This window comes from Chiloscyllium plagiosum, unplaced genomic scaffold (assembly GCF_037043375.1).
Source record: "Chiloscyllium plagiosum isolate Xiang-an unplaced genomic scaffold, Cpla_swu_hap1 HiC_scaffold_16, whole genome shotgun sequence".
Lineage (NCBI taxonomy): Eukaryota > Metazoa > Chordata > Chondrichthyes > Orectolobiformes > Hemiscylliidae > Chiloscyllium > Chiloscyllium plagiosum.
The window spans coordinates 91,985,965-92,013,288 of NW_028270154.1; the positions used below are offsets into that span (position 1 = coordinate 91,985,965).

Here is a 27,324-nt window from a genome sequence, read left to right on the forward strand (position 1 = left end):
TCTGGCTCCATACATATTTCCAGGCCTGCTGAGTTTCTCCAGCTTTCTCTCAGTTATATAAATTGTACTTTTATACAATGTCATTGCCATCAGCAGAATTAGTGTTTCAATGGCACAATGCGTTGTAAATTATTGTACTGTAATGTTTATGTCAGCCCTGAGCAATGAAATTAGTAGAATTGATTTTCAGGTAGAGAACAGTTTACTCCCACTGTTTAGAAACTGATGTAAATCTCATTCATAGTGGTGAAGTATGTATTAACTTACAATTTGCAATCCACTCATTACTATATAGACCAGATTTAAATACATACAGGAACGTGTAGATGACTAAAAGTAAATGTTAGAGCTGGCGAGAAAGAATATTTGCAGGCTTGGAAAAAGCTGAAATGACATTTAACATGCTGGCTAAGTTACAAGGTAGAGTGCCAACAATTGACAAGTTTAAAAACAAAAGCAAAGCCAATGTGCAGGCATCATATTGAAGGTGGGTGATAACACCCAATCAAACTGCTGTTTTATGGCTGCTGAAATAAAAATGGTATTGCACAAAGTGGCTGTGAGAATATTGTGCTTGGAAGTACAGATAATAGTCAAATATAGAGAGTAAGAGTAAGAATACGCCATTTCACCCTTTGAGCCTGGTCTGCCATTCACAATGATGTGGTTGATCCTCTATGTCAAAGCCACATTCCAATTTTCCCCATATCCCAAGAAACTTTGCCTCACTTAGTCCTAAATGACATACTCCATATCCTGCGAATCTGACCCCTGGTTCTAGATTCCCCAACCAGGGAAAACATCCTCCCTGCATGAAGCCTATCTGGCCATGTTAGAGTTTTCTAATTTTCAATGTGATCCTTTCTCTTCCTTCTAAACTCTGGTTTGGCTGGGCCTGTATTCATTAATCTACCCTCATTCGACAGTTCTGCCATCCGTAGTATTGGCCTGTTGAACCACTGCTAATGTTCCCTGCCTGGCAGGTACATCCTTTAAGTAGGGAGACCAAAACTGCACACAATGCTCCAGGTCTGATCTCATGAAGGCCCTGATAACTACATAAAAATAAGCTTTCTTCTGAACTCATATCCTCTTGCAATAAAGGCCAATACACTATCTGCCTTCCTAATCGCTTGCTTCACTTGTTGGTCTACTTGTACTGGTGTACGAGGACATCCAGATCCCTTTCTACATCCATATTTGTTTTAATATCACCATTTAAATTTTTTTTAAATTCATTCATAGGATGTGGGCATCATTGGTTGGAGCAGCATTTGTTGCCCATACCTAATTGCTCTATTTTTTTCCGAGGGCACTAAAGAGTCAACTACATTGCTGTGGGTCTGGGGTCACACATAGACCAGATCAGATAAGGATGGCAGATTTCCCTCCCTAAAGGTCACCTGTCTGTTTTGTTTCAAGGTCAAAAGCTTGCTATTTCTTTAGTCTTTCCTCACAACCTGTTCCTCTGACAGAAAGGATCAATCTTAGGCATATATTAGGCTTATATTGAGCAGCATTCACCATTGGATCTGCTGAGGCCAGGCTCTGATTTCTAACATATGATCTGGCTTTACTGACTAAACCTTGATGAGATGAGCATTGTAAATGCTATGTTTGCAAGACCAAGCCAGAAACTGTGAATTCTATGTGTGAGTATCTCACTTCCCAACTCTCCAAAGTCTGTCCCCATCTAAAAGGTACAAGACAACTGTGGTTTATTGTCAACTTGGCTGGATGACTGCGGCTGCAACAGCACTTGATGCTCAAGATGATCTACCTAGGAACATGGGATGGAGGAACAGGAGTAAGCCATTCAACACCAGAAGTCTGCTCTGCTATTCAATAAGATCATGGCTGACTTGTGGCTCATATCCCATGATACCCTTACTTAATAAAAATGCGTCTATCTCCAATTGAAATTTAGCATCGATCACCATTTGAGGAAGTCAGTTACAAACCTCCACTACTCCTTGTGTGTTTTTTAACATCTTTCCTGAATGGCCTGGCCCTAATTCTTAGACTATGCCCCCTGGTTCTAGATCTTCAACCAGTGGAAATAGTTAATGTTTATCTTCTCTGCCTTTCCCTGCCTTGATCTAATCAAGGCGTTAATATCCTGAACACGTTGATTAGATCATCCCTTAACCTTGTAAATTCTAGAGATTAAATGCCTAGCATTCTAATCTCTCCTCCTATCTTAACCCCTGAAATCTAGGTATCATCTTTGTAAACCTGCATTGAACTCACTTCAGGGCCAAAACGCCTTTCCTAAAGTATGGCTTCCAGATCTGCTCACAGTATGCTAAGTACGGTATGACTGCAACATAACATCTACATCCCTATACTGCAGTCCTTTAGATATGAAGGCCAGCATTCTATTAGCTGCCTTGACTATTATCTGTACCTGTTCGTGACACTTTAAAGAGATGTGCACTTGAACCCCCAAATCTTGATGGCCATCCACTGTATTTAACTTCAGGCATTCTTTTAAAAATGTACCCTGATCTTTCCTATGTCAGTCTGAAATAGATTGCCTCACTCTTGCTTATATTAAAATCCAGCTGCCACAGCTTTGTCCGTTCACCCAATCTATTAATAGCCTATTGCAGTTTTATACTATTATCGACATTGTCTACAGTGCTGCTCAATTTTGTGTTGTCAGCAAATTTGGATATTTGCCTTTTTTGCCATTGTCTAAGTTGTTAATGAATATTGTGATTAATTGAGACCCCGACACAGGACCTTTTAACATTCACTCCCTCCACGATCAGCACACCGGAGAAGCAGTGTGTACCATAAATGAGACTTACTGCAGTACTCTGTAAGCCTCCTTTGGTAGCACTTTCAAACCCTTTAGAGGATAAGGCAAGGTTATGCAACCTGCAAGTTCCAATTTAAACCGCACACCTTCCTGATTTGGAAGCATATAAAAACGCATGGGGTGGCAGAAACATTGGGATTTAGTATGACCAAAATCGCTTTCTCTGTCTCTGTCTGTCTCTTTCTCTCACATTCCTGCATTGATAATAAGTTCAGTTCTCTGAGCATCCTCATTACCTTCACGTCCATGTACTGAAATCAACCTTGTCTTTTTTTTCTGAATGCTATAGTTGTGTGAATTTAAGCAGATAATTATGTTCACGTTGCAATTGCCACCAACAAACATGTCAGATTAAAAGATATATAATTCTCCTGTATAACAATTAAGACAGTGCCAATTAGCTCCTTAAAGAATTGACCAAATACTTCTCAAAAGATGGAATCAATGTTGATAATTAAATGCTGACTTAAGATCGTGCTTTGTGCCTAGCTGAGACTATTCTCTGCTTTCGTGTTGGACTAAATGAGTACCCTAGCAGTTGTATAATTTTGCTCGAGTCCAGATCCATTCCTACTTTTACTTTTATGACTTGGACTTTAGTGAGAGCAGAGCAACTCTACACTATGACCCAGTAGTATGGGATTCCTCTGGGTTCCTCTGGCCTTTGTTTTTAATTCAATCTTTAAGCCTTTTTAGGAATATACACTGCTAAGTTTCTTTTCCATTGTGTAGGAATGGAAGCACAGCCTACTGTGAATATAACAAGTCCTGAAAAAAGATTACACACAAAACATTGACTTCTCCACCTCCTGATGCTGCCTGGCTTGCTGTGTTCTTCCCTGCTCCTGCTTGTCTACCTTGAACTCCAGCCATGATTTGGAGATGCCGGTGTTGGACTGGGATGTACAAAGTTAAAAATCACACAACACCAGGTTATAGTCCAACAGGTTTAATTGGAATCACACTAGCTTTCGGAGCGACGCTCCTTCGGTATCATCTGATGAAGGAGCGGCGCTCTGAAAGCTAGTGTGCTTCCAATTAAACCTGCTGGACTATAACCTGGTGTTGTGTAATTTTTAACTTTGAATTCCAGCATCTGCAGTTTTTTTTTGTCTCTACTGTGGACATAACCCACACTAAGGTTCTTCCCAATTGTTTTTACTTTGTTTTGTAACTAGAAGTAATGGGATGATATCTGGTCCAAATCAGTTTGCTTCACGTCAATGTGAGTCTTGGCTCCAGAAGCAAAGGTAGCAATAACGAGGTGATAATGACAGTGCATAGAGAGATTATAGGGAGATTAGGAGCTGTGAATGACCAAGGCTGAAGCCAGTGCTATGTGACAAAATATGTGGGGGAATGGAGGGGGGATGGGTGAAGCAGAGGCAAAATGTAAAACAGGGGAGAAGGGTAGCAAAGGGGGAAGAGGAGAGGAAAAAGGTGATGAGAGTGGGGAGTGAGAGAAAGAGAGACAATCGAGAAATAAGAGGTACAGAACAGTGGAAAAAAAAAAAAATAAATGAAATAAAATTACGTAGCAGAATGAAAACAGAGGGGTCGAGATGGCATAATCATCTGAAGTTGTTGAATTCAATGTTGAGACCGGCAGGCTGTAACGTGCCTAGTCGGAAGATGAGATGCTGTTCCTCCAGTTTGTGTTGAACTTCACTGGAACATTGCAGCAGGCCAAGGACAGACATGTGGGCATGGGAGCAGGATTGTGTGTTGAAGTGGCAAGCCACGGGAAGGTCCGGGACCGAAGGTGCTCAGCAAAGCAATCACCCACTCGGTGTTTTGTCTCTCCGATATAGAGGAGACCCCATTGGGAGCAATGAATGCAGTAGACCAAATTGAAAGAGGTACAAGTGAAGCGCTGCTTAATCTGAAATGAGTGTTTGGGGCCTTGGATGGTGAGCATGGAAGAGGTAAAGGGGCAGGTGTTTCACCTTCTGCGATTGCATGGGAAGGAGCCGTGTGTGATGGGAGAGGTGTTAGGTGTGATGGGAAGGTGCTGTTTGTGATGGGAGAGGTGCCGGGTGTGATGGGAGAGGTGTTAGGTGTGATGGGAAGGTGCCGTGTGTGATGGGAGAGGTGCCGTGTGTGATGGGAGAGGTGCCGGGTGTGATGGGAAGGTACCGTGTGTGATGGGAGAGGTGTTAGGTGTGATGGGAAGGTGCCGTGTGTGATGGGAGAGGTGTTAGGTGTGATGGGAAGGTGCCGTGTGTGATGGGAGAGGTGCCGTGTGTGATGGGAGAGGTGTGAGGTGTGATGGCAAGGTGCCGTGTGTGATGGGAAGGTGCCGTGTGTGATGGGAGAGGTGCCGGGTGTGGTGGGAGAGGTGCCGGGTGTGATGGGAAGGTACCGTGTGTGATGGGAGAGGTGTTAGGTGTGATGGGAAGGTGCCGTGTGTGATGGGAGAGGTGCCGTGTGTGATGGGAGAGGTGTGAGGTGTGATGGCAAGGTGCCGTGTGTGATGGGAAGGTGCCGTGTGTGATGGGAGAGGTGCCGGGTGTGGTGGGAGAGGTGCCGGGTGTGATGGGAAGGTACCGTGTGTGATGGGAGAGGTGTTAGGTGTGATGGGAAGGTGCCGTGTGTGATGGAAGAGGTGTTAGGTGTGATGGGAAGGTGCCGTGTGTGATGGGAGAGGTGTGTGATGGGAGAGGTGTTAGGTGTGATGGGAAGGTGCCCTGTGTGTGATGGAGGAATGGACTAGGTTGTCCCGGAGGGAACGATCTCTGCGGAATGCAGACGGGGGCGGGAAGGGAAGATGTGTTTAGTGGTGGCGTCGTGTTGGAGTTGGCAAAAATGGCGGAGGATTATTCTTTGCATATGAAGGCTGGTGGGGTGAAAGGTGAGAACAAGAGGGACCGTTTCTTGTTCTGGGAGGGGAGGGAAGGGGTGAGGGTCGTGTGCGGGAGATGGACCACAAGCTGTCGAGAGCCCTGTCAACAACTGTAGGTGGGAAGCCACGTTTGGAGAAGAAGGTGACTCTGCCTGTATTCCTGATGAAGGGCTTTTGCCCGAAACATCGATTTTACTGCTCCTTGGATGCTGCCTGAACTGCTGTGCTTTTCCAGCACCACTCTAATCTAAACCCCCACACATATTAAGAGCACCACTTTGGAAAGTGGCCTCATCGGAACAAATGCGGCGGAGGCGAAGGAGCTGAGAGAAAGGGATAGAGTCCTTACAGGACGTAGGGTGAGAAGAGCTGTGGTCCAGATAGCTGTGGGAGTCAGAGGGCTTGTAATGGATATTGGTGGATAGACTATTGCCGGAAATGGAGACCGAAAGGTCAAGGAAAGGAAGGCAAGTGTCGGAGATGGACCTGATGGAGGGATGGAAACTGGAAGCAAAGTTTATGAATTTTTCCAGGTCAGGATGAGAGCATGAAGCCACACCGAAATAGTCTGGCTTGTTACAACAGTTCCCTGATTGAGTTTGAGTTTAAAAGCTTAAAGTGCTAAGGCATCAGAGAAAATCGGAGTTTCCAACCAAAAATATCTATTTTCCTCTGTTTCTGTATGGAAAAAGACAGAAACATCTGGAAAGTTTAGAGAGAATTCTAACAACAAAATACCTTGGTCCGCCTGATCAACCGTCGAGTTGAAGAAAGGTCATCGTCGTATGGAAAGCAGCATGTCATCAGTGCTAAACATCAAAATAAAAAAGCACTCAAGACTTTCGATCTGCAAAATTTTATTTATCTTAACTATATTCTTTCTCCACACTCAATACACGTGTCTTTTGTCTGTTTTATTCATGATTAAATGAATCTGTATTTGGGATTTTGGGCTATTGTATAATTTGCATCATTTAAGGTTAAAAATCCTTTCTCTGTCACTTGTTAAAGTCATGTATTACAATAAATAGGATAGCTTTCTGTTATTGATGAAATCTGGTGTGAATTTCCTTTATCTTGAATAGCAATCAGTTAGCCAAAACAATAATTATGATGGTCTTTTTGGGATTTTATACATTGGAATGGCTTATGGAACAGTGGAGCATGTTTATCATGCACTCTTCCTGGTTAAGACTTAACATTTATTTGAGGATCACTTTAATTAACTACTTACTATTGGACTTTGATGGAGTTACTAGCTCTCTGAGGCTGAATTGATATTTCTCTTTACAGGCCTCCCCACATTCTGAAGCCAGATCTGTAAAGAAACTTCAAAACAAAGTAACTGCTTCCGTGCCACAGTCTGTCAAACCCGATTCAGGTAAGCAATAGTAATCACATTGCATTTAACAATAACATTTAGGTGTAGCAGCTTTCAAGGAGTAAACGCAAAGTTACTTTTGAATGTTAGAAATATTTTAGCATTAGTGCACAGATGTTTTGTTTTGTCTTTCACTCCAGCTTTGAATGTGATTGAACAGGGAGATGGTATCAGTGGTATTTTCAATGGACCAGTAATCCAGAAACCCATGCTAATATTCTGGGGACATGTGTTCTAATCTCACAACTATAGACGGTTAAATTTGAATTAAATTTAGTAATTCTGGAAGTAAAAGCTTGCCTGACGATAACCATGCAAACCATGTTGATTGTCATAAAAACATATCTTGTTTCCTAAAACACGTGCTGTTCTGTCAACCCTATAAGTCCTTCCTACTAAATTCTGGAACCTTTTGAAAATTGAGACAGCTGACCACAAGCCATCTAAGCTATGTATCATTCTCAGGGAATCAAATCTTACTATGTCCCAGATACCACCATAACCATCTCAGGGTTTATCCCGTTCTAGCAACAGTACAGACTCATCAGAGACGTCACTGTAGTAGTGTACAGTCGGGAGGGAGTTCACTGGAAATCCTCAGTATAGACTCCAGAACCCATAAACTCTTATGGCATCAGATCAAATGTGCAGAAGGCACCTAGATGTGGCAGGACTACAGAGCTTAGATCTGATCCATTGGTTGCAGGATTGCTTAGCTGTGCCTATTGCATGCTGCTTGAACCCCCCCCCCCCCATATCCTGCTTTGAACCAGGGTTGATCCCTGGCTTGGTAATAATAGAGTGATTAGATGATTGTTTCAGGCTATTACCTGACTTGGCTGTGGGACAACTCTTCCTATTTTGGCACAAGCCCCCAGATATTAGTAAGGATGACATTACGAGATCAGTAGTGTGTGTAGCAGACAGGGGAATTTCAACTGTCTCCGAATAAACTGGTAGGAAGTAATAATGAAAGAAGAAAAGGGTCTTGCATTGTTACAGTGTGCATGGGAATCTTTCTTCATTTAGTTGATTGGAAGTCCAATAAACGAGAATCATAACTGGATCATGTAATGGGTAATGACCAGAACAGTTTGGAAAAGTAACAAGCAAACCATCATGTTAGTAGTATCATTGAGTGATTATAGCACAGAGGAGGCTGTTTGATCTGTTCCAATTGAGGTCTCCAGTGTAGAAAGGTAAAAGTTTCAAATCAAGAATGACATTTAGTTCAAGCAATGAGAAATTAAAAAGTCGTGGAATTATGTTAAATGTTGTAGGACCCTTTATGGGCTACCCTTTGGAATATAGTACTAAACTGTGATCTCTGTACTATAAAAGCAATTTTGTAATACTGGAGAAAGTACAATACATACAGCTACAGAGAGATTACAGATCTTGAGACATTGGATAAATTGGGGTTTTTTTCTGGAAAAGAGAGAACCGGTGCAAAGTGGTGTAGTTAGGGTGGCATGGTGGCTCAGTGGTTAGCACTGCTGCTTCACAGCACTAGGGACCCTTGTTCGATTCCACCCTCGAGTGACCGACCATTTGGACTTTGCACATTCTATCCGTGTCTATGTGGGTTTCCTCCGGGTGCTCCAATGTCCTCCCACAGTCCAGAGATGTGCAGGTTGGATGGATTGGCCATGCTAAATTGCCCACAGTGTTCAGAGATGTGCATTTTAGATGGATTAGTCATGGAAAATGCAGGATTACAGGGAATAAGCTTGAGGCAGGGTCTGAGTGAGACGCTTTTTTTGAGGATCAGTGCAGATTTGATGGGCTGACTAGTCTGCTTCCACGCTGTAGCGATTTATTCTATGATATGAACCTAACGGAGTTCTTTAAACTAAGGAATGGATTAGACATTGTAGGAGTGGATAGCCATTTGTGATAGAATCCAAAAGTTAAGGTCATAAGGAAACGTGGATAAATTTGTGCACTCGGAGTGGTTTGAAGTGGAACTTGCTTCTGTGGGAAGTGGTTGAGACAGATAGTTTCGGTGCTTTCAGAAAGAACAAGATAAGTACAGGAAAGAAAGGCAATATAAAGATACAGTGAAAGTAGGGTATAGCGTGGTTTAGTATATCCTACATTTGTTTACAGCAGGGGCATCTGATGGCTTCCAAAATGAAAGAAAGGTTTATGTAAATTTTAATTTTGCTATTTAAAAATAGAAAAATTAAGAATGTTAGAATCAGATGTAATGTTATTACAATTGTTTAAAGATATCTGCAAAGACATGAGAGAAAAGCTGGCTAGACTTGATTGGAATGGGAGCCTAGCAGGGAAGATAATGGAGCAGCAAAGGACTTTTGGGGGATAATTCAGGAGGCACAGCAGAAATTCATTCAAGGAATAAGAAATAAACCAATGGAGGACGAGACAGCTGTCACAAGGGAAGTCGGGGACTGCGTAAAGCAAATGTAAAAGCATACGTTGTGGTGAAGATAATGGGAAACGTCTGAAAATCAGCAGAGGATAACTAAAAAGCAATAAGCGGGGAAGAGGATTAAATGTGAGGGTAAGCTGGCTAGTAATATAAAAGAATATTACAAGGTTTTTTTCAGACATTTAGAAGGTAAGAAAGAAGCAAGAGTGGACATTGGACCATTGGGAAATGAGGCTGCAGCAATAACAATGGGGAATAAATAAATGGCATAGAAACTGAAGAAGTACTTTGCATCAGTTTTCACAGTTGAAGACACCAGTAGCATACCAGAACTTGAGGAGAGTCTGAAGGTAGAGGTGAGTGTAGAGATGGTGCTGAAAAAGCTGAAAGACCTGAAGGCAGATAAATCATGTAGCTCAGATGGGCTCCAACCCAGAGCTACGAAGGAGATTGTGGAGGCATTGCTGGTGATCTTTCAGGAATCACTACAGTCCAGAAAGGTCCGAGAGGACTGGAAATGACTAAAACAAGACCCCTGTTTAAGAAGGGAGGAAGGTAGAAGAAAGGAAACTGTAGGCTGGTTAGCCTGACCTTGGTGGTTGGGAAGAGTTTAGATTCCATTTTTAAAGATGAGATTGCAGAGTACGCTGAAATATATGGTAATATAGGGTTGAGTCAGGACAGCTTGATCAAGGAGAGATCATGCCTGATACATGTTACAGTTCTTTTGAGGCAGTAATAAGCAAAGGAGAGCCAGTGGATGTGACCTGTTTAGATTTCCAGAAGGCCTTTGACAAGGTGCCGGTCAGGAGGCTGCTAAATAAGGTAAGAACCCATGTCTTTTCGAAGCAGGGTACTGGCATGGATAGATGATTGGCTGACTGGCAGAAAACAGAGAATGGGGATAAAGGGGTATTTTTCAGGATGGCAGCCAGTGATTAGTAAAGTTCTGCAGGGGTTTGTGTTGGGACGATGTTACTCATACACTAGCAATCTGGACAAAGGAACAGAGGGTATTATTGCTAAGTTTGCAGATGACACAAAGTTAGATGGAAGGACAGGTGGTGAAGAGGAAGCAGAGAGGCTGCAAAATGACTTGTACAGATTCGGAGAGTGGGCAAAGAACTATCAGTTGGAATACAGTGTAGAGAAAGTATGAGGTTGTGTAATTTAGTAGGAAAAATAGAGATGTAGATAATTTAAATGGAGAAAGTTTTGGAAATCCGAAGGACAAGGGAATTTGGGAGTCCTAGTTTAGGATTCTCTTATGGTCAACATGCAAGTTCTGTAGGCAGTTAGGATGCAAAAAATGCTACTAATTTTCAATTAATTTCAAGAGGGCTATAGCATAAGAGCAAAGATATACTGCTGATGATGGTCAGACTGCATGTAGAATATTGTGAGCAGTTTTCGGTCCTGTATCTATGGAAATATGTATCGGCATTGGAGGGGGCATAGAGGAGGTTCACTGAATGATCGCAGGGTTGATGGAGTAGTCATATGAGGAGTGGTTGATGACTCTGGGTCTGTACTCGATGGAGTTTAGAAGGATGAAGGGGAATTTGATTGCAACTTAACAGAATACTGAGAGGCCTGGATAGCGTGGACGTGGAGATGTTTTCACGAGTCACAGAGACTAGGACTAGAGTACAGAGCCTCAGAGTGAAGGGATAACCCTCTAGAACTGAGGTGAGGAGAGTATTCTTCAGCCAGAAGGTGGTGAAACTGCAGAACTCTTGCCACAAAAGGCTGTGGAAGCTAGGTCTTTGGGTTTATTTAAGACAGAAATACCTTCTTGATTAGTAAGTGGTCAGAGGTTACACGGAGAAGGCAGGGAAATGGCATAGCATCCATGATCAAATGGTGGAACAGACTCGATAGGCCAAATGGTCAAATTCCGCTTCTGTATCTTATGGTCTTAACTCCTTCTTGTTAAGATGGCCAGTTGTAATGCAGTTTCATTTTTTGGACCCTAATAGTCAAAAAACAGATATCCCCTATGTGTTGAAAGGCTGAAATAAAGTTTATTCAGCAGTGTTTAGGCAATTACGTCCTCTGGCTGCGATGATTAGTTTTCAATGATGACTACCATCTTCATTTGTGCCAGTCATGACAGTTCTGCTATAATGCATATTTCTTCAATGCCAATTGGCTTTATCGCGATTAAAGAATTTGGACCATTATTTGTAGAAGGCGAACTTTCCTTACCTGTAATGGCTATGATGCGATTCCAACCCCATTAGTTTAAGTGGCACGGCTATTGTGTGATTTTCTCATAACATGAGATCTACAAGAACAGAGCTATTGCGTTATATCAGAACCAACTGTACATAGAGTTTGTGATTTTGAGATTGAACTTTTTGAATCCTCCTTATTGATTTAGTTCATGAAATGTTTATTCTTTTATTTGTTATATCTCACATGTAGTAGAAAGATAAATAATGCAATCAGTGAAACTAAAAGGATAGAAACTTTTAGCAAACTTACAGGTCTGATTCTAGCTGACTTTCACATCTCACAACTATACTTTTTCTCTCTATTTTTTAGGTGAAAACAGCATCTCTAGCAGAAGAACAAGTTGTAAAAATGAGAAGAGACTTCGACAAACATCAACATCCAATAGGAACCAAAGTCGTCTCAGATCTATAAATGAGAAAAAGGTATTACTTTTTTATTTTAATGAGAATATATTTAAAGAGAGCATTGTAACATTTTCTACACTTGTTACCAAGATTGGAAAGGCAAATGTGCTACATGCTTGACTATGGGAGACAAATCATTTGGTTGCCCTGACAAAATTTAGAAAGCTATGCGTTAAGACTGCTGAAGAGAAATTACTGTGTAGTAAGGAGACTAAATATTGCTGAACAATGCTGCTGGAATAGAGTCCACATGGGAACAGCATTAATATGATGAAGATACAAAAAGATAGAATAAACAATGTAATTCCCAAGAAGGGTGTAACATAACTTCAACAAAAACCATCAGAAGAAACCAATAACATGTTGCTGCAATTTTGAAATAGGCAGTGACATACATGAAAGGAGCTTTGGAACTGCAGCACTTCTGAAGAATCATATTAGACTTGAAACATGAACTCCTCTTCTTTCTGCAAATGCTGCCAGACCTGCTGAGTTTCCTGAGCACTTCCTGTTGTTATTTCAGATCTCCAGCATCCACCCTTTGCTTTAATTTGAGTGGATTGTCTGGCACGGATGACCACAAATCAATTTAATAGAGCTATCAGTAAAATGTAAAACATTAAAATCATGTTGAAGTGCTAATCAGAAAATGTAATTCTATATAATCTCTGTAAAAAACAGTTACAAGTGCAAGCACAGCAATACAATTTACAATTAAAAGACAGCAGTTCTAAGTGATATAATTTAAATAGAAATTGATATTGAAAGTCTGTGATGGAATTAGTGTTTGTGAAAAACTATACATGCAGCCCAAACTCTAACATGTGGGAAAAGTAATTTCTTTAACTGGACAAGATCATGAGTATTGCTATAAAGAGAGACACACTGTTAAAGCTTATCATGTTGCATTAATCATAAAAGGTACAAGAATACCAAATTTCACAGAGAACAGCAATATATACTGCGTGAGAAAAGTGTTCTTGCTGGTTGGAAAGTCTACTCTGGTTGAGGTGTTGGCATTGAGAATGCATCAGGAAACTATTGTCCCCCAGGCTTTCGTTTAATTCAAAAAATGCATAACATCTGGATAGACATGGTGCCATGCAGCAGGACTGCACACCGTTCAAGCTCGGGCAGATACCTGGCCACTAACATCCTGGGAGTCACCAGTGTTGAGAATTCCAACAGAAGCAACCACATGAGTGCCATGGCTGGTGGAGCTGATTGAAGGAGGTATTTTGAAATAAGAGGATCTCATCCTGACTCTCCAGAGTTTCCATCATCTGCAAGGACAAGTCAGAGATGTGATGGAATACCAGCTACTCCCTTTGATGCAATTACAGCACCTCAGTACCATCTAGGACCAAGAGGTCTGTTTATTTGGTGCCCCATCCACCAGTTTAAGCATCTGTTCTCTCCATTATTTGTATAATATGGCTGTAGTACACAAAATATTTAAAATATATTTCAGCAACGCTGGCTTCTTTGGCATTACCTCCCCAAATGCAAACCCCACCACCTGAAAGGACAACAGCAATGGGAGCTTTATAATTTCCCAAGTTCACCTTCAAGCTCTGTACCATTTTGATTTAGCATATGAGTCATAAGGGTTTCAGGAGAAACCTGTTAGTACTTTCTCAGGGAAATAAATGCCAACCTTGCCAGTAATACCCTTATAACTTATTCTTAAAACTTGGATTTCTGCAAATAACTATCAAGGTAACTGAAGATATGTTTTTCCATGGCTGCCACTGACTCTTGTCATCCTTCCTGACTGCTCATCAGTTTAAGCCAGATTGTGCTAAAGCTCAGCATCTGTCCAGTTCAGAGCTTACTTCAAATTCCATGCCTCATCTATCATGAACATTATTTATGCAAAAGTAAAATCTGGAATAGAAACTAAAAGTACTCAGCAGGTCTGACAGTGTGGCCTTGAGCACCAGATGAAAAACTGGTGAGATCCCTATTTCAGGAAGCTCACTGCATCATGTGCTAAACACCTACTTAACCAACCAGTCTTGGGCCTTTCCTTAGGATTGAGGAAAGTCCAAATGCCAATAGCTGCCAGCCATCTAGAGGCTGGCAGTACTTTTGTACTCTTCCTTCCCAATGAGGTGATGGATGGTACTAATACTACACCTAACAGAGGCCTTGGGAGTAAGAAGGGACTAGAGTACAAGTGGTTGACTCCAGGAAGGAGGTTGCAGGCAGAGACATCAGCAGGAAAGGCAATGCATTGGAGTGATTGTCAGTGGGTCCTAACTTTTCCTGATGTCAAGTTCCTTAAACAAGCAATAGGTGCTTTTGAACAACAGACTCCCCCATCCTCAGAAACCTACCAGAAAGCATGTCAGGATTAATGCTGATGATGGTGGGAAAAGCCCATTAAGCGGGTGTTAATTGCCCTCAAGAATCTCAATTTGTATCAATGTGGAAACATCATCAGGCCACGGTGGCACTGTGGTTAGCACTGCTGCCTCACAGCGTCAGAGACCCGGGTTCAATTCCCGCCTCAGGCAACTCTCTGTGTGTGGAGTTTGCACGTTCTCCCCGTGTCTGCATGGGTTTCCTCCGGATGCTCCGGTTTCCTCCCACAATCCAAAAATGTGCAGGTTAGGTGAATTGGCCATGCTAAATTGCCCGTAGTGTTAGGTGAAGGGATAAATGTGTAGGGGAATGGGTCTGGGTGGGTTGCGCTTCGACGGGTCGGTGTGGATTTATTGGGCCGAAGGGCCTGTTTCCACACTGTAAGTAATTTAATCCAGCGGTCTTCCCCCATGGATTTAGCATTGTGCCCAACCAGCTCCTGCCCATTGGATTAAGTGGCCCCTCCTCTACCACCAACTTTGCTGCAGGTAAAGACAAAAATTAAGCCCAGTGTTTCAGGTTGGTGACTTTGAATCAGAATTGGGAAAAGTTAGAGATGTGCTGCAGTAGGTTTTAAGCATATGAAAGGAGGGAGGATGGGATAAACAATAACAGTGAAGCTCTGTGACAGAATGAAAGTCAGGAAATATTAAATGAGAAAAAAGATTCATGGTGAAAGACCAAAGACAATGATATTAGAAGAGAGATCAAAACAGAATATGCATCTAAAGGCGGTTTGAATGACAGAATCATGAACAGTTGCCATCCAAATACAAAAATGAATGAAAACTCAAGAAAAGCCAAGGCCAGCAAAGAAAAGGGAAATAAAGCAGGGCAAAGTTTATGATCTAATGTATTTGAGCTTAATGTTTAATCTGGAAGAAGGTTGGAAGATACATCTCTTGAGTTTACGCTCTCTCAGAGCTTCCCTTTTGCTAGGTAAGATTTCAACCAATTATGAATGCCTTGATTGACTTTTTGCTGCCCCCACTTAAAGCCATTCTTTGTCAAATGATTCCTTGATTTTATTGAAGTATATAAAATTCTGAGGGGTCTTGACATGATAGAAGTTGAAAAGATATTTCCATTAATGGGGAAATCTCAAAATAGAGACCATAGTTAGAGAATAAGTGGACACTGATTTAAAACTGAGTTGAGAAGGAAGTTTTTCTCTCAGAATTGTGCATGCGTTGAATTCTCTACCGCAACAAGTTGTGGTTGGTTGGATTCCTGCAAGTATTTCATGAAGATTTAAATATTTGCGAATATTAAGTGAGTGCTGTGAGGAGCTGACAAGAAAGTGGAGTTGAGCCCTGGGCCAGATCAGCCATGATTATCTAGAATAGTGGAGCAGACTTGAAAGGGTGAATGGCCAATTCTGCTCCAATTTCTTATATTCTTGTCAAGGGCAATCACTCACTTCATTTCCGGAATTTAGCTTTCTTTGTGTGTCTGGACCAAGACTAAAATAAGTCTGGAGCTGATTGTTTCTCATGGTATACAAATTGAGTTTGAGCATTAATGAGCAGATTATTGGTGCATAAGTGCTAGTTAATAGTACTGTCAGTATCCCCTTACATCAGTTTGATAAGTAAGAGTAAAATGGTACAATATGTAGCTGTGGGCTGTGGTTAGAAACAGGAGAGGAGAGGTCACACTGCTTGGAATTTTTTAAAGGTCTCCGCAGAGTTCCAGGGAGGTGGAAGAGAAGATTGGCAAAATTATTCTGGGTAGGATGAAAGGAAAAGGGTGGTCATTATGGGGGACTTTAACTTGCCCAACATTGACTGGAAATGCTATAACTCTAGTATGTCGGATGGATAAGTTTTTGTTCAATGTGTACAGAAGGGTTTCCTGACGCAGTATGTCGAAGGGCCGATAAGGGGGGAGGCCACACTGGATCTGGTGCTTGTTAGTGAACCAGGCCAGGTGTTTGATTTAGTTGTAGGTGAGCACTTTGGAGAGAGTGACTATAATTCAGTTACGTTTAGTTTAGCGATGGAAAGGGATAGGTACATGCCACAGGTCAAGAGTTATCAATGGGGCAAGGGCAATTATAATGCAGTTAGGCAAGAATTAGGATGCATAGAATGGGAGAAGATTGAGATATGCGATATTAGACTAGAAAGGATTGAGGTTAGTTACAAACAGGTGTTATCAATTCTAGAAAGAGTGAAAGTAGACAAGTCCCCTGGGCCGGATGGGATTTATCTGAAGATTCTCTGGAAAGCTAGGGAGGAGATAGCAGAGCCTTTGGCTTTGATATTTGAGTCGTCATTGTCTACAGATTTAGTGTCAGAGGACTGGAGGATTGCAAATGTTGTGCCCTTGTTCAAGAAGGAGAAACTGAGCACTGCAGATGCTGGAGATCAGAACTGAAATATGTGTTGCTGGAAAAGCGCAGCAGGTCAGGCAGCATCCAAGGAGCAGGAGAATCGACATTTCGGGCATAAGCCCTTCTTCAGCCCTTGTTCAAAAAGGGCAGTAGAAATGGCCAAGGTAATTATAGACAAGCGAGCCTTACTTCTGTTGTAAGAAAGGTTTTGGAAAGGATTTTAAGAGATAAGATTTATAATCATCTAACAAACAACAATTTGATTTCAGATAGTCAACATGGTTTTGTCAAGGGCAGGTTGTGTCTCACAAACCTCATAGAGTTTTTTGAGAAGATGAACAAGCATGTAGATGACGATAGGACAGTTGATGTGGTGTACATGGACTTCAGTAAAGCCTTTGATTTGGTAGGATGTTGGAGAAAATGCAGAGACATGGGATTGAGGGTGATTTAGCAGTTTGGATTAGAAACTGGCTTTCTGAAAGAAGGCAGCGAGTTGTGGTTGATGGAAAATATTCAGCCTGGAGTCCAGTTACTAGTGGTGTGCCACAAGGATCTGTTTTGGGACCACGGCTGTTTGTCATTTTTATAAATGACTTAGATACAGGCATAGGTGGATGGATTAGTAAATTTGTGGGTGACACTAAAGTCGGTGGAGTAGTGGACATTTTGGAAGAATGTTACAGGGGGACTTGGATAAACTGCAGAATTAGGCTGAGAGGTGGCAAATGGAGTTCAATGCAGCTAAATGAGAGGTGATGCACTTTGGAAAGAATAACAGGAAGGCAGAGTACTGGGTCAATGGAAAGATTGTTGGTAGTATGGATGTGCAAAGGGATTTTGGAGTCCATGTACATAGAGCCCTGAAAGTTGCCACCCAGGTTGATAGTGCTGTTAAGAAGGCATACGGTGTGTTCGGTTTCATTGGTAGAGGGATTGAGTTCCGGAGCTGCAATATCATGCTGCAACGATACAAAACCCTAGTGTGGCCACACTTGGAATATTGTGTATTGTTCTGGTTGCCATATTTCGGGAAGGATGTGGAAGAATTGGAAAAGGTGCAGAGGAGATTTACTAGGGTGTTGCCTGGTCTGGAGGGAAGGTCTTATGAGGAAAGGCTGAGAGACTTGGGTCTGTTCTTATTGGAGAGAAGAAGGCTAAGAGGGGATTTGATAGAGACATACAAGATGATCAGAGGATTAGATAGGGTGGACAGTGAAAGTCTCTTTCCTAGGATGATGACATCAGCTTGTACGAGGAGGCATAACTACAAATTGAGGGGTGATTACAAATTGTCTGTAGTCTTGCATTTGTGATGCTGGAGATTTCACAAAAATGGATTCTCTGCAGTCTATCTCTAGCTGTGTCTGGTATCTAATGCTATCAAGAAAGATGTACCCATATTGACAATGAATAATAACCATGCATTACTCTGTAGTGTTGGCTATTTCATGAGCATGGCTGTATACTACTGGACATACTTGTACCACTTTATTGTTTTTCACAAACGAATGCATAAAAATAATGAGCAATATTCTTATTACTTTTAATTCTACATCCAAGTCTTATTTTTCTATTAGCCTGAATGGCTTTCTTTCTTTCTTTCTTTCCTGGTAGTCCTTTCGTGTTTTAATTCTTAAAAACAACTGATTCTATCAATAGAAATGTAAATGTTTCAGTATCTATATTGGCACCAAAATAAAGAAATTTTTAAATCATTTTCTGCTAGCAACAAGTCTGACAATGTTTCCCTTTAAAAATGGTTGTTTCCATGAACTTTGACGAATTTTCAAAAAAGGCCAAGGCATTCACCTAATTATAATTAAATGCATAACATCTTTTGTTGTCTGAGGAGTCAAAACAAAACAGGTATTGTGCAAAGATTTTTGTCATTCTACTATTTCCAAATGAGAAGTGTACAAGTGTCACTGAATTGTCCTTTTTTTTAATGGTTGTCATCCTATACCAACCATACAGAATGATACTCAGCCAGACTCTGCAGATGAAAATGACTTAGATCTGTTTTTATCAACATCAAGGAAATCACAAGTGGAACGTGGTGGAGGGGCTGCAAAGAAAGAAAATGTCTGCCAGGTATGATATGTAAAATTTGCTGATAGTGGTTTATGCTGTTGCTTACATCTTAGCTCAGTTGGTGGTTCATTGTGTATGGGACAGAAGGTTAGAGATTTCAGTCCCACTTTTGAGGCTTGAGACAAAAATCTAGACTGATGCTAAAATGCAGCACTGAGGACATATGTTACAAATGTTGCTGAACAAAGAGACCTTAGAATGCAGGTTCATAATTCCTTGAAAGTAAAGTCACAGGTCATTAGGATAGCGAAGAAGGTGTTTAATATGCTTTCCTTTATTGGTCAGAGCATTGACTAAAGGAGTTGGGAGGTCATGTTGCGGCTATTGGTTAGGCCACTTTTGGAATATTGCATGCAATTCTGGTCTCCTTCCTATCTAAAGGATGTTGTGAAACTTGAAAGGGTTCAGAAAAGATATACAAGAATATTGCCAGGGTTGGAGGATTTGAGCTAAAGGGGGAGGCTGAATAGGCTGGGTCTGTTTTCCCTGGAGCATCGGAGGCTGAGCAGTGACCTTTATAAAATCATGAGGGACATGGATAGGATAAATAGACAAGATCTTTGCCCTGGATTAGGGGAATCGAGAACTAGAAGGCATAGGTTTAGGGTGAGAGGAGAAAGATATAAAAGGGACCTAAGGGGCAACGTTTTCATGAAAAGGGTGTTGAGTCAATGGAATGACTCTGCATCTGCAGACCTCACTTTCTCCCTGTTGAGTCAATGGAATGAGCTGCCAGAGGAAGTGGTGGAGGCTGGTAAAATTACATCTTTTAAAAGGCATCTGGATGCGTATATGAATAGGAAGGGTTTAGAGGGATATGGGCCAAGTGCTAGCAAATGGGACTAGATTAGTTTAGGAATCTGGTTGTCATGGTCGAGTTGAACCGAAGGGTCTGTTTCCATGCTGTACATCTCTATGACTCTAATCAGAGATGCTACATTCTGTATAAAACATTAAACCAAGGCCCCTGTTGTCTATCTCAGGTGGCTTAACAGATCCTTCAGCACCAATTCAGAGAAGACTTTTTGTAAGCTAATGAACCACCTAACAAAATCAGAATATTGTTCCCCTTTGAAAAGAATGATCTCTGCAAATGTGATTTGGTTACTCTAATGAAAATCTGTTGAATAGCTTGATAAACTACAGTAAAGACTGTGATGCTACTTCAGTTAATAATTAATGAAAGTTTGTTTTAGCAGCTTTGTATTAACTATGATAAAATGAAATTAATAGACAATGGTAAGGAAAAATTTCATTCATCTTTTTAAATGCTGCCATTACCACCGCATAAATCATGTTGGCATTGTAAGTAGACATCCTCTATTAATGGATTGCATATTAAAACTCACAACCAGCTAATTAGTAACAGCATCTGCTCTCTGCCATCATGTGATACTGCAAAATGAACAGAAGCCGACACTGAGATTACAATGACTGCAAGCCCAATAGGCATTCTTGCACTGCTGAAGGGCTATCAGATGCTAATTAAACATACAAATGGTGGACCTTCTGTATCCCTACAGCTCAACAGTTCGCTAGGCAAATATCCATTCTGTAAACTAGGTATGTACTAAATTGTAAGGAGCAACCAATTTAGTCAAGCTGGAAGTGCCAGATACTGGAGACAAACATGAAACATGTCCATCACTGGCTGTGTAAAACAGAACAAAATGAGTTCACTTTTAACCTAATTTGTACTATGCTGTACATCCGTGGTGTAGAAAATAAATGTCAGTTGTCTGAAATTCTGCGAAGTAACTCCTAAAATGTGTGATTGGATGATCTCTACGGCATAAGAAAATTGAGATTGTACTTCAGCTGAGGTGATTGAAAAGATTTTCCGGTCAGGAAGTGTGCTGTCATTTTTCTCATCTCTTTCTTTCTATCTGTAGAATATTGAAGGTTGTTGCCATAAAACTCCAAATCTAGCAAAGGCTGGCAGATGCAGAACAACTTGGGATTTTCCTGGTCCGTGTACCTTGGTCTGTCAATACATGATGCATTTACCAATGAGTTAATTCGATAGGTAGTTTCAAACCAACTGAAGTTAAACCTAAAAACCTAGTTGAATCAAGAATTTCCATTATCAGTCTATTGCCTCCAAAGTAAGCACTGGAGGAGCTCTTTGCAAAATTGGTCAATATATAAATTTCTGTTGTTTGCTTAATCAACTTGGCAATATTCTCCCTTTAACATAGTGATGTCCTATACCTTTAGAATTGGTCATTATCTCAGTTTGATATTTACGAGTAAAATATGTGAATTGGAACTATTTACATATTGATTACTGCCTCATTTACTTTCAAACAACTATTTGAGAGAAAAATAGGAGCTGTGCAGCAAGTGAATCAGTATCTACAAGAGACCAACAGGATAAAGAGGAGAATCGACGTTTCGGGCATAAGCCCTTCTTCAGGAATGAGGAAAGTGTGTCCAGCAGGCTAAGATAAAAGGTAGGAAGGAGGGACTTGGGGGAGGGGCGTTGGAAATGCGATAGGTGGAAGGAGGTCAAGGTGAGGGTGATAGGCCGGAGTGGGGTGGGGGCGGAGAGGTCAGAAAGATGATTGCAGGTTAGGAAGGCAGTGCTGAGTTCGAGGGATTTGACTGAGACAAGGTGGGGGGAGGGGAAATGAGGAAACTGGAGAAATCTGAATTCATCCCTTGTGGTTGGAGGGTTCCTAGGCGGAAGATGAGGCACTCTTCCTCCAACCGTCATGTTGCTATGGTCTGGCGATGGAGGAGTCTAAGGACCTGCATGTCCTTGGTGGAGTGGGAGGGGGAGTTGAAGTCTTGAGCCACGGGGTGGTTGGGTTGGTTGGTGGCGGGTGTCCCAGAGGTGTTCTCTGAAACGTTCCGCAAGTAGGTGGCCTGTCTCCCCAATATAGAGGAGGCCACATCGGGTGCAGCGGATGAATAAATGATGTGTGTAGAGGTGCAGGTGAATTTGTGGCGGATATGGAAGTATCCCTTGGGGCCTTGGAGGGAAGTAAGGGGGGAGGTGTGGGCGCAAGTTTTGCATTTCTTGCGGTTGCAGGGGAAGGTGCCGGTAGTGGAGGTTGGGTTGGTGGGGGGTGTGGACTTGACGAGGGAGTCACGGAGGGAGTGGTCTTTTCGGAACGCTGATAGGGGAGGGAAATATATCCCTGGTGGTGGGGTCCGTTTGGAGGTGGCGGAAATGATGGCGGATGATATGCTGTACATGAAGGTTGGTGGGGTGGTAGGTGAGGACCAGTGGGATTCTGTCCTGGTGGCGGTTGGAAGGGCGGGGCTCAAGGGCGGAGGAGCGGGAAGTGGAGGAGATGCGGTGGAGGGCATTGTCGATCACGTCTGGGAAAAATTGCAGTCTTTGAAGAAGAAGGCCATCTGGGTTGTACGGTATTGGAACTGGTCTTCCTGGGAGCAGATGCGGTAGAGATGAAGGAATTGGGAATACGGGATGGCGTTTTTACAGGGGCCCACCCTGCCCCCTGTAAAAACGCCATCCCATATTCCCAATTCCTTCGTCTCCGCCGCATCTGCTCCCAGGAGGACCAGTTCCAATACCGTACTTCAAAGACCGCAATTTCCCCCCAGACGTGGTCGACTCAGCCTTCCTAATCTGCAATCTTCCTCCTGACCTCTCCGCCCCCACCCCAATCCGGCCTATCACCCTCACCTTGACCTCCTTCCACCTATCGCATTTCCAACGCCCCTCCCCCAAGTCCCTCCTCCCTACCTTTTATCTTAGCCTGCTGGACACACTTTCCTCATTCCTGAAGAAGAGCTTATGCCCGAAACGTCGATTCTCCTGTTCCTTGGATGCTGCCTGACCTGCTGCGCTTTTCCAGCAACACATTTTCAGCTCTGATCTCCAGCATCTGCATTCCTCACTTTCTCCACCAACAGGATAAAGTATCATGAAAGAATTTTGTACTTTGTTCTGGTCCTGGACCAAACTAACAAGTTTGTTACAGTTTGGCTAGGGACAAGTAATTTTTATTTTAGATCCAAAGGACACACTAAGAGAATAAGTCCACAACATTCCATGGTTCCAAATGAAAAACAATAAACTCCACTATACAAGGTTAGGAGAGTAATGCAACCTATATAATACGTATATTTTAACATCCAGAATTAACATGTGGTAAACATAGGTAGTAGACTGTGACAGACTACCACACAGAGACAAATCCACAGATTTCTCAGCAATTTCCCTAGACGTTCATGACATGGTGGGTAATTAGACTCATTAAACCTCACAACATACTACAATTCTCCACTTTTGATGATCTGGCCTTGATCATCCTCTCCAAAGCTGCACCATCGTGGACTCTCTCAACGGCTGCTTCCGTCCTGGTTGATCCTTTCTTGGCTCTGTGCTCCCTGCGCTCCAAACACTGCATTAACAAGTATAACTCTTCACTAACAGCTAGACTCACCGAGACAATCTTGCCCCTGGAACGCTTTAGCTAAGTTCTGATATTGCTCTGTTATGTAAAGCAAATGCTGCTTGTGAGCTTGTCAACCCCTACATTCTTGTCTGTATTCTGTTACTATTTAGCTGATTAGAATCCATCTTGGTTTCTTTGAAATATGCATACCTATGTCATGCAAGATGAGGTGATTCTGTTGAGTTACCTTTTTAAGTTTTCACAAACTCAATGGTTCCATCTACTTCTGAATCAAGTTGTGAGCTGGATTTTTTTCTTGAACAGAAGGGAGGCTGTTCCTTGTGCTTTTGCTAACTATAAGATAAAAATTTATTAGAAAATCCAAAACAGTTCAGTCCCTTGCTCTGTCCATATCATCTGCTTCAAATGTTTCATCAACATTTTTCTTAAAAGTTGCGATGATGTTGTATATCTATTATTCCCATTATTGTTCAATGCTCTGATTATATCTTTATACCTCTTACCTCAGTTTATTGAGTTTGCTTTTTGAACTGATTGTTCTCCAAAACACAAATTAAAGCTACTAGCACAGAACACATTTTCCATCTTCAGGCTTTGTGTGCTCTTCATGTACTCCATTCACTAGTTGGAAGTTTTATATTTGATTTTCTAGTTTTCTTTTTGCCTTTTGGACTACTCTGTTCTTTTGGATTAAGGATAAAAATAAAAACTTGCCCTTATATATTTGTTTTGCACCTGTAGGTAACCTAGAGTGCTTACAGCCAATGAAATGATTTTGAAGAACAGCCATTGGTGCAGTGTAGGAAGATAAGCCAATTTATGCATAGCAAGCTCCCATGTTCCTCTAAAAACACGACTGGACTCCAACGTAGTATCTTTTGTGACTGCATAAAAAGTTGCTTAAGCTCAACCTAAAATCATTTGAGTTTAGTTGGTCTTATGGTTGATGTATTAAAAATCCCCCAAAAATACAACAGAGTTCAAACGAAGCTACTACTTTTAGTGAGTAAAAGAGCGCAGTCTCAACATTAGAGCTCAGCCATTCAGCATTGAAATCATGAAACATTTTTCTCTCAAATATTCATGAAAAAGTGGATTTCTACCTCTAAACACTATGGAAACAGAATCAAATGTAATTTTTAATTCTGAAATAACTTCAATGACTGCATACTAAGCCTTGATTGCTGTGACTGTGCTCTGCCACCCTGCCTTCAAGATTAAAAACTCCTTTTTGAGTCATGGTTGGACATTTTTCTCGAGCTTCAACAATGTTCCCAATCTTGTGTGTAATCACCCCAATTTTTTGTATTCTTCCCTTGGGTAAAGTTATTCATCAGGCCAACTTTCTCGCCTGAAACAATCCTGTGACTTTGTCCATCATCCTTCCCTGGAACTGTGCATCTCACTTGTGTTTTCCTCAGGTGTCATTTCTGTTGGTCATAGTTCTTCTGCTGGTACCATGTCTGCTTCTGTTCACTGCTAACTCCTGTGGTCACTACGCAAGTTTGTGGAACTACGGGACCAGCCTGTGTAGGTTCATAGTTGACTCTTCACTCTTCAGTCCTCTGAGAGCCTTGAATCTTATTCACTAGTGAACTCACTGACACAGTTCTGCCTGAATGGGTTCTGCTGCTGCATTACTGTCTCCAAATATTTATACTTTCATAGATGTTCCAAGTTTATTTATTCTGTCTACAACTTAGCTTCAATCCAAAATGTTGTGGTGGTAGAGGCAGAAACCCTGATAACATTTAAAAACTAGTAAGATGTGCACTTACGATGCCAAGGCATTCAAGGCTATGGGCCAAGTGCTGAAAAATGGGATGTCAAAGTTAGGTGCTTGCTTTTAACTGGAACAGACCCGGAGGGCTGAAGGGCCTTTTTTCTGCACATAGATCTCTATGACTCTGATTGTGACAAACGCAGGACCCCAGTTTTAGCTTTGAGTTGTTTGTATTGTTTTTCTTATTCTTTCTCAAGACAAACAAGAGCAGAACTTATACAATTATTGGGGCCCTAGGTAGTGTTGTAGAACAGAAAAACCTTGGGGTTCAGATACATAATTCTTTGAAATTTGCATCACAGATGAATAGGGTGGTTGAGAAGGCGTTTAGCACGTTTGCCTTCATTGCTCAGACCACTGAGTATAGGAGTTGGGTTGTCATTATTGAGGTTGTACAGGATGTTAGTGAGACCTCTTCTGGAGTACTGTGCCCAATTCTGGTCGCCCTGTTATAGGAAAAGTATTATTAAACTGGAGATAGTAAGGACTGCAGATGCTGGAAGTCAGAGTCAATAAAATGTGAAGCTGGAAAGGTGAAGCAGGTCAGTCAGCAGGAAAGTGGACGTTTTGGGTCAGGACCCTTCGTCAGGACTGGGAAGGGGTAGGGAACCTGAGGAATGAATAGAGGGGGTGGGGTGGGGCTAGATGAAATGTAGTTGGGATGGTGACAGGTGGTGGCAGGTAAGGGGTTATTGTGATTGGACTGTGGAAGGGGCGGTGTGGATAGGTGAGAAGGAAGATGAACAGGTTAGGTCAGGTCAAGGAAGCGGGGAGGAGAGAAAGTGCTGGACATGGGTTAAGGTTGTGGTGAGGAGATTTTAAAGTTGGTGAACTCTATGTCGAAGCCATTGGGCTGTAAGCTCCAGAGGCAGAATGTACGATGTTGTTCCTCCAGTTTGTGTTTGGTTTAACTTTGACAGTGGAGGAGGCCCAGGATTGACATTTCGCCAAGGGAGTGGGAGGAGGAGTTGAAATGGCTGGTAACCAGAAGGTGGTGTTGATTGGAGCATACAGAGCACAGATGCTCCAGGAACTGGTCCCTGAGTCTGCAGTTGGTCTCTCTGACATGAAAACATTAGAGCAACAGATGCAATGGAAGAAGTGCAGGTGAATCTCTGCTGACTTTGGAATGATTGTGACCTTGGATGGAGGTGAGAGGGAAGGTGTAGGGGCAGGTTTTGCACTTGCAGGGAAAGGTGCCAGGTAAGGAGTGTGGAACTGACGAGGGAGTCGCAGAGTGAACGGTCCCTATGGAAAGCAGATGGGGTGGGGAAGGAAATATCGTTTTGGTGGGGTCTGACTGCAGGTGGCAAAAATGGTGGAGGATGATGCATTGGATTTGGAGATTGGTGGGGTGATATGTGAGAATGGAGTGGGAGCTCTCTCCTTATTGTTTTTGGGGGTGGGGGTGGGGGTTTGAGGTCAGAGGTGCGGGGAATGGGGGAGATGAGATTGAGGCCATTATTAATCACGGGAGAGGGGAGATTATGGTCCTTGAAGCAGGAGGACATCTTGGATGTCCTGGAGTGGAATCTGTCATCCTGGGAGCAGTTACGGCGGAGGCAGAGGATTTGGGAGCATGGGATTGCATTTTTTGCAGGAGCACGGATGAGAGGAGGTCTAGTCAAGGTAGCTGTGGGAGTCGGTGGGTTTGAAATAGATGTCAATGCTGAGTAGGTTACCGGAGATGTAGACCGAGAGGTCCAGGAAGGGTAGGGCGATGTCAGAGATGATCCAAATGAATTTGAGGTCAGGGTGGAAGGTTTAGGTGAAGTTGATGAACTGTTAGAGCTCCTCGTGTAGTGGAGGGAAAGTTGAGGGACAGTGCCAGTGTAGCTGTGGAAGAAGTTCCATGTACCCTACAAAGAGACAGGTATAGCTCAGACCCATGTGGGTGCCCATAGCCACCCCTTTGGTTTGTAGGAAGTGGAAGGAATCAAAGGAAAAAGTGTGAGGGTGAGGACCAGTTTTTAAACTGGAGAGGGTTCAGGAAAGATTTGCCTGGATGTTGTCAGGAATGGAAGGTTTGAGTCATAAAAATGCCTGGATAGGCCAGGACGCTTTTCACTATAGTGTAGCAGTTGAGGGGTGACCTTATCGAGGTTTATAAAATTGTGAGAGTCATAGATAAGGTGAATAGCAAAGGTATTTTTTTCAAGGTAGAGAAGTTCAAATCTAGGAGGCATATTTTTTAAGATGAGAGGAGAAAAATTTAAAAAGGACATATAGGCCAACTTTTTCTGCACAGTGTTTAGTGTGTGGATTGAACT

The 27,324-nt window shown here is 42.2% G+C and overlaps 1 protein-coding gene across 7 annotated transcripts in view; it reads left to right on the forward strand.

Annotated features, from left to right (window-relative positions):
- Positions 1-27,324, forward strand: part of LOC122556864 (histone-lysine N-methyltransferase, H3 lysine-36 specific-like) — a 300,867-nt gene that overhangs the window by 152,906 nt on the left and 120,637 nt on the right. For all 7 annotated transcript variants that reach the window (XR_015759842.1, XR_015759841.1, XR_015759843.1 and 4 more), the window contains 3 exons: positions 6,960-7,047; positions 11,990-12,102; positions 18,764-18,880. Coding sequence is in view for 4 of the 7 variants with exons in the window: in XM_087995531.1 (XP_087851657.1) it covers positions 6,960-7,047; positions 11,990-12,102; positions 18,764-18,880 (318 nt within the window). In the remaining 3 variants the exon portion in view is untranslated. The remainder of the gene's footprint in view (positions 1-6,959; positions 7,048-11,989; positions 12,103-18,763; positions 18,881-27,324) is intronic.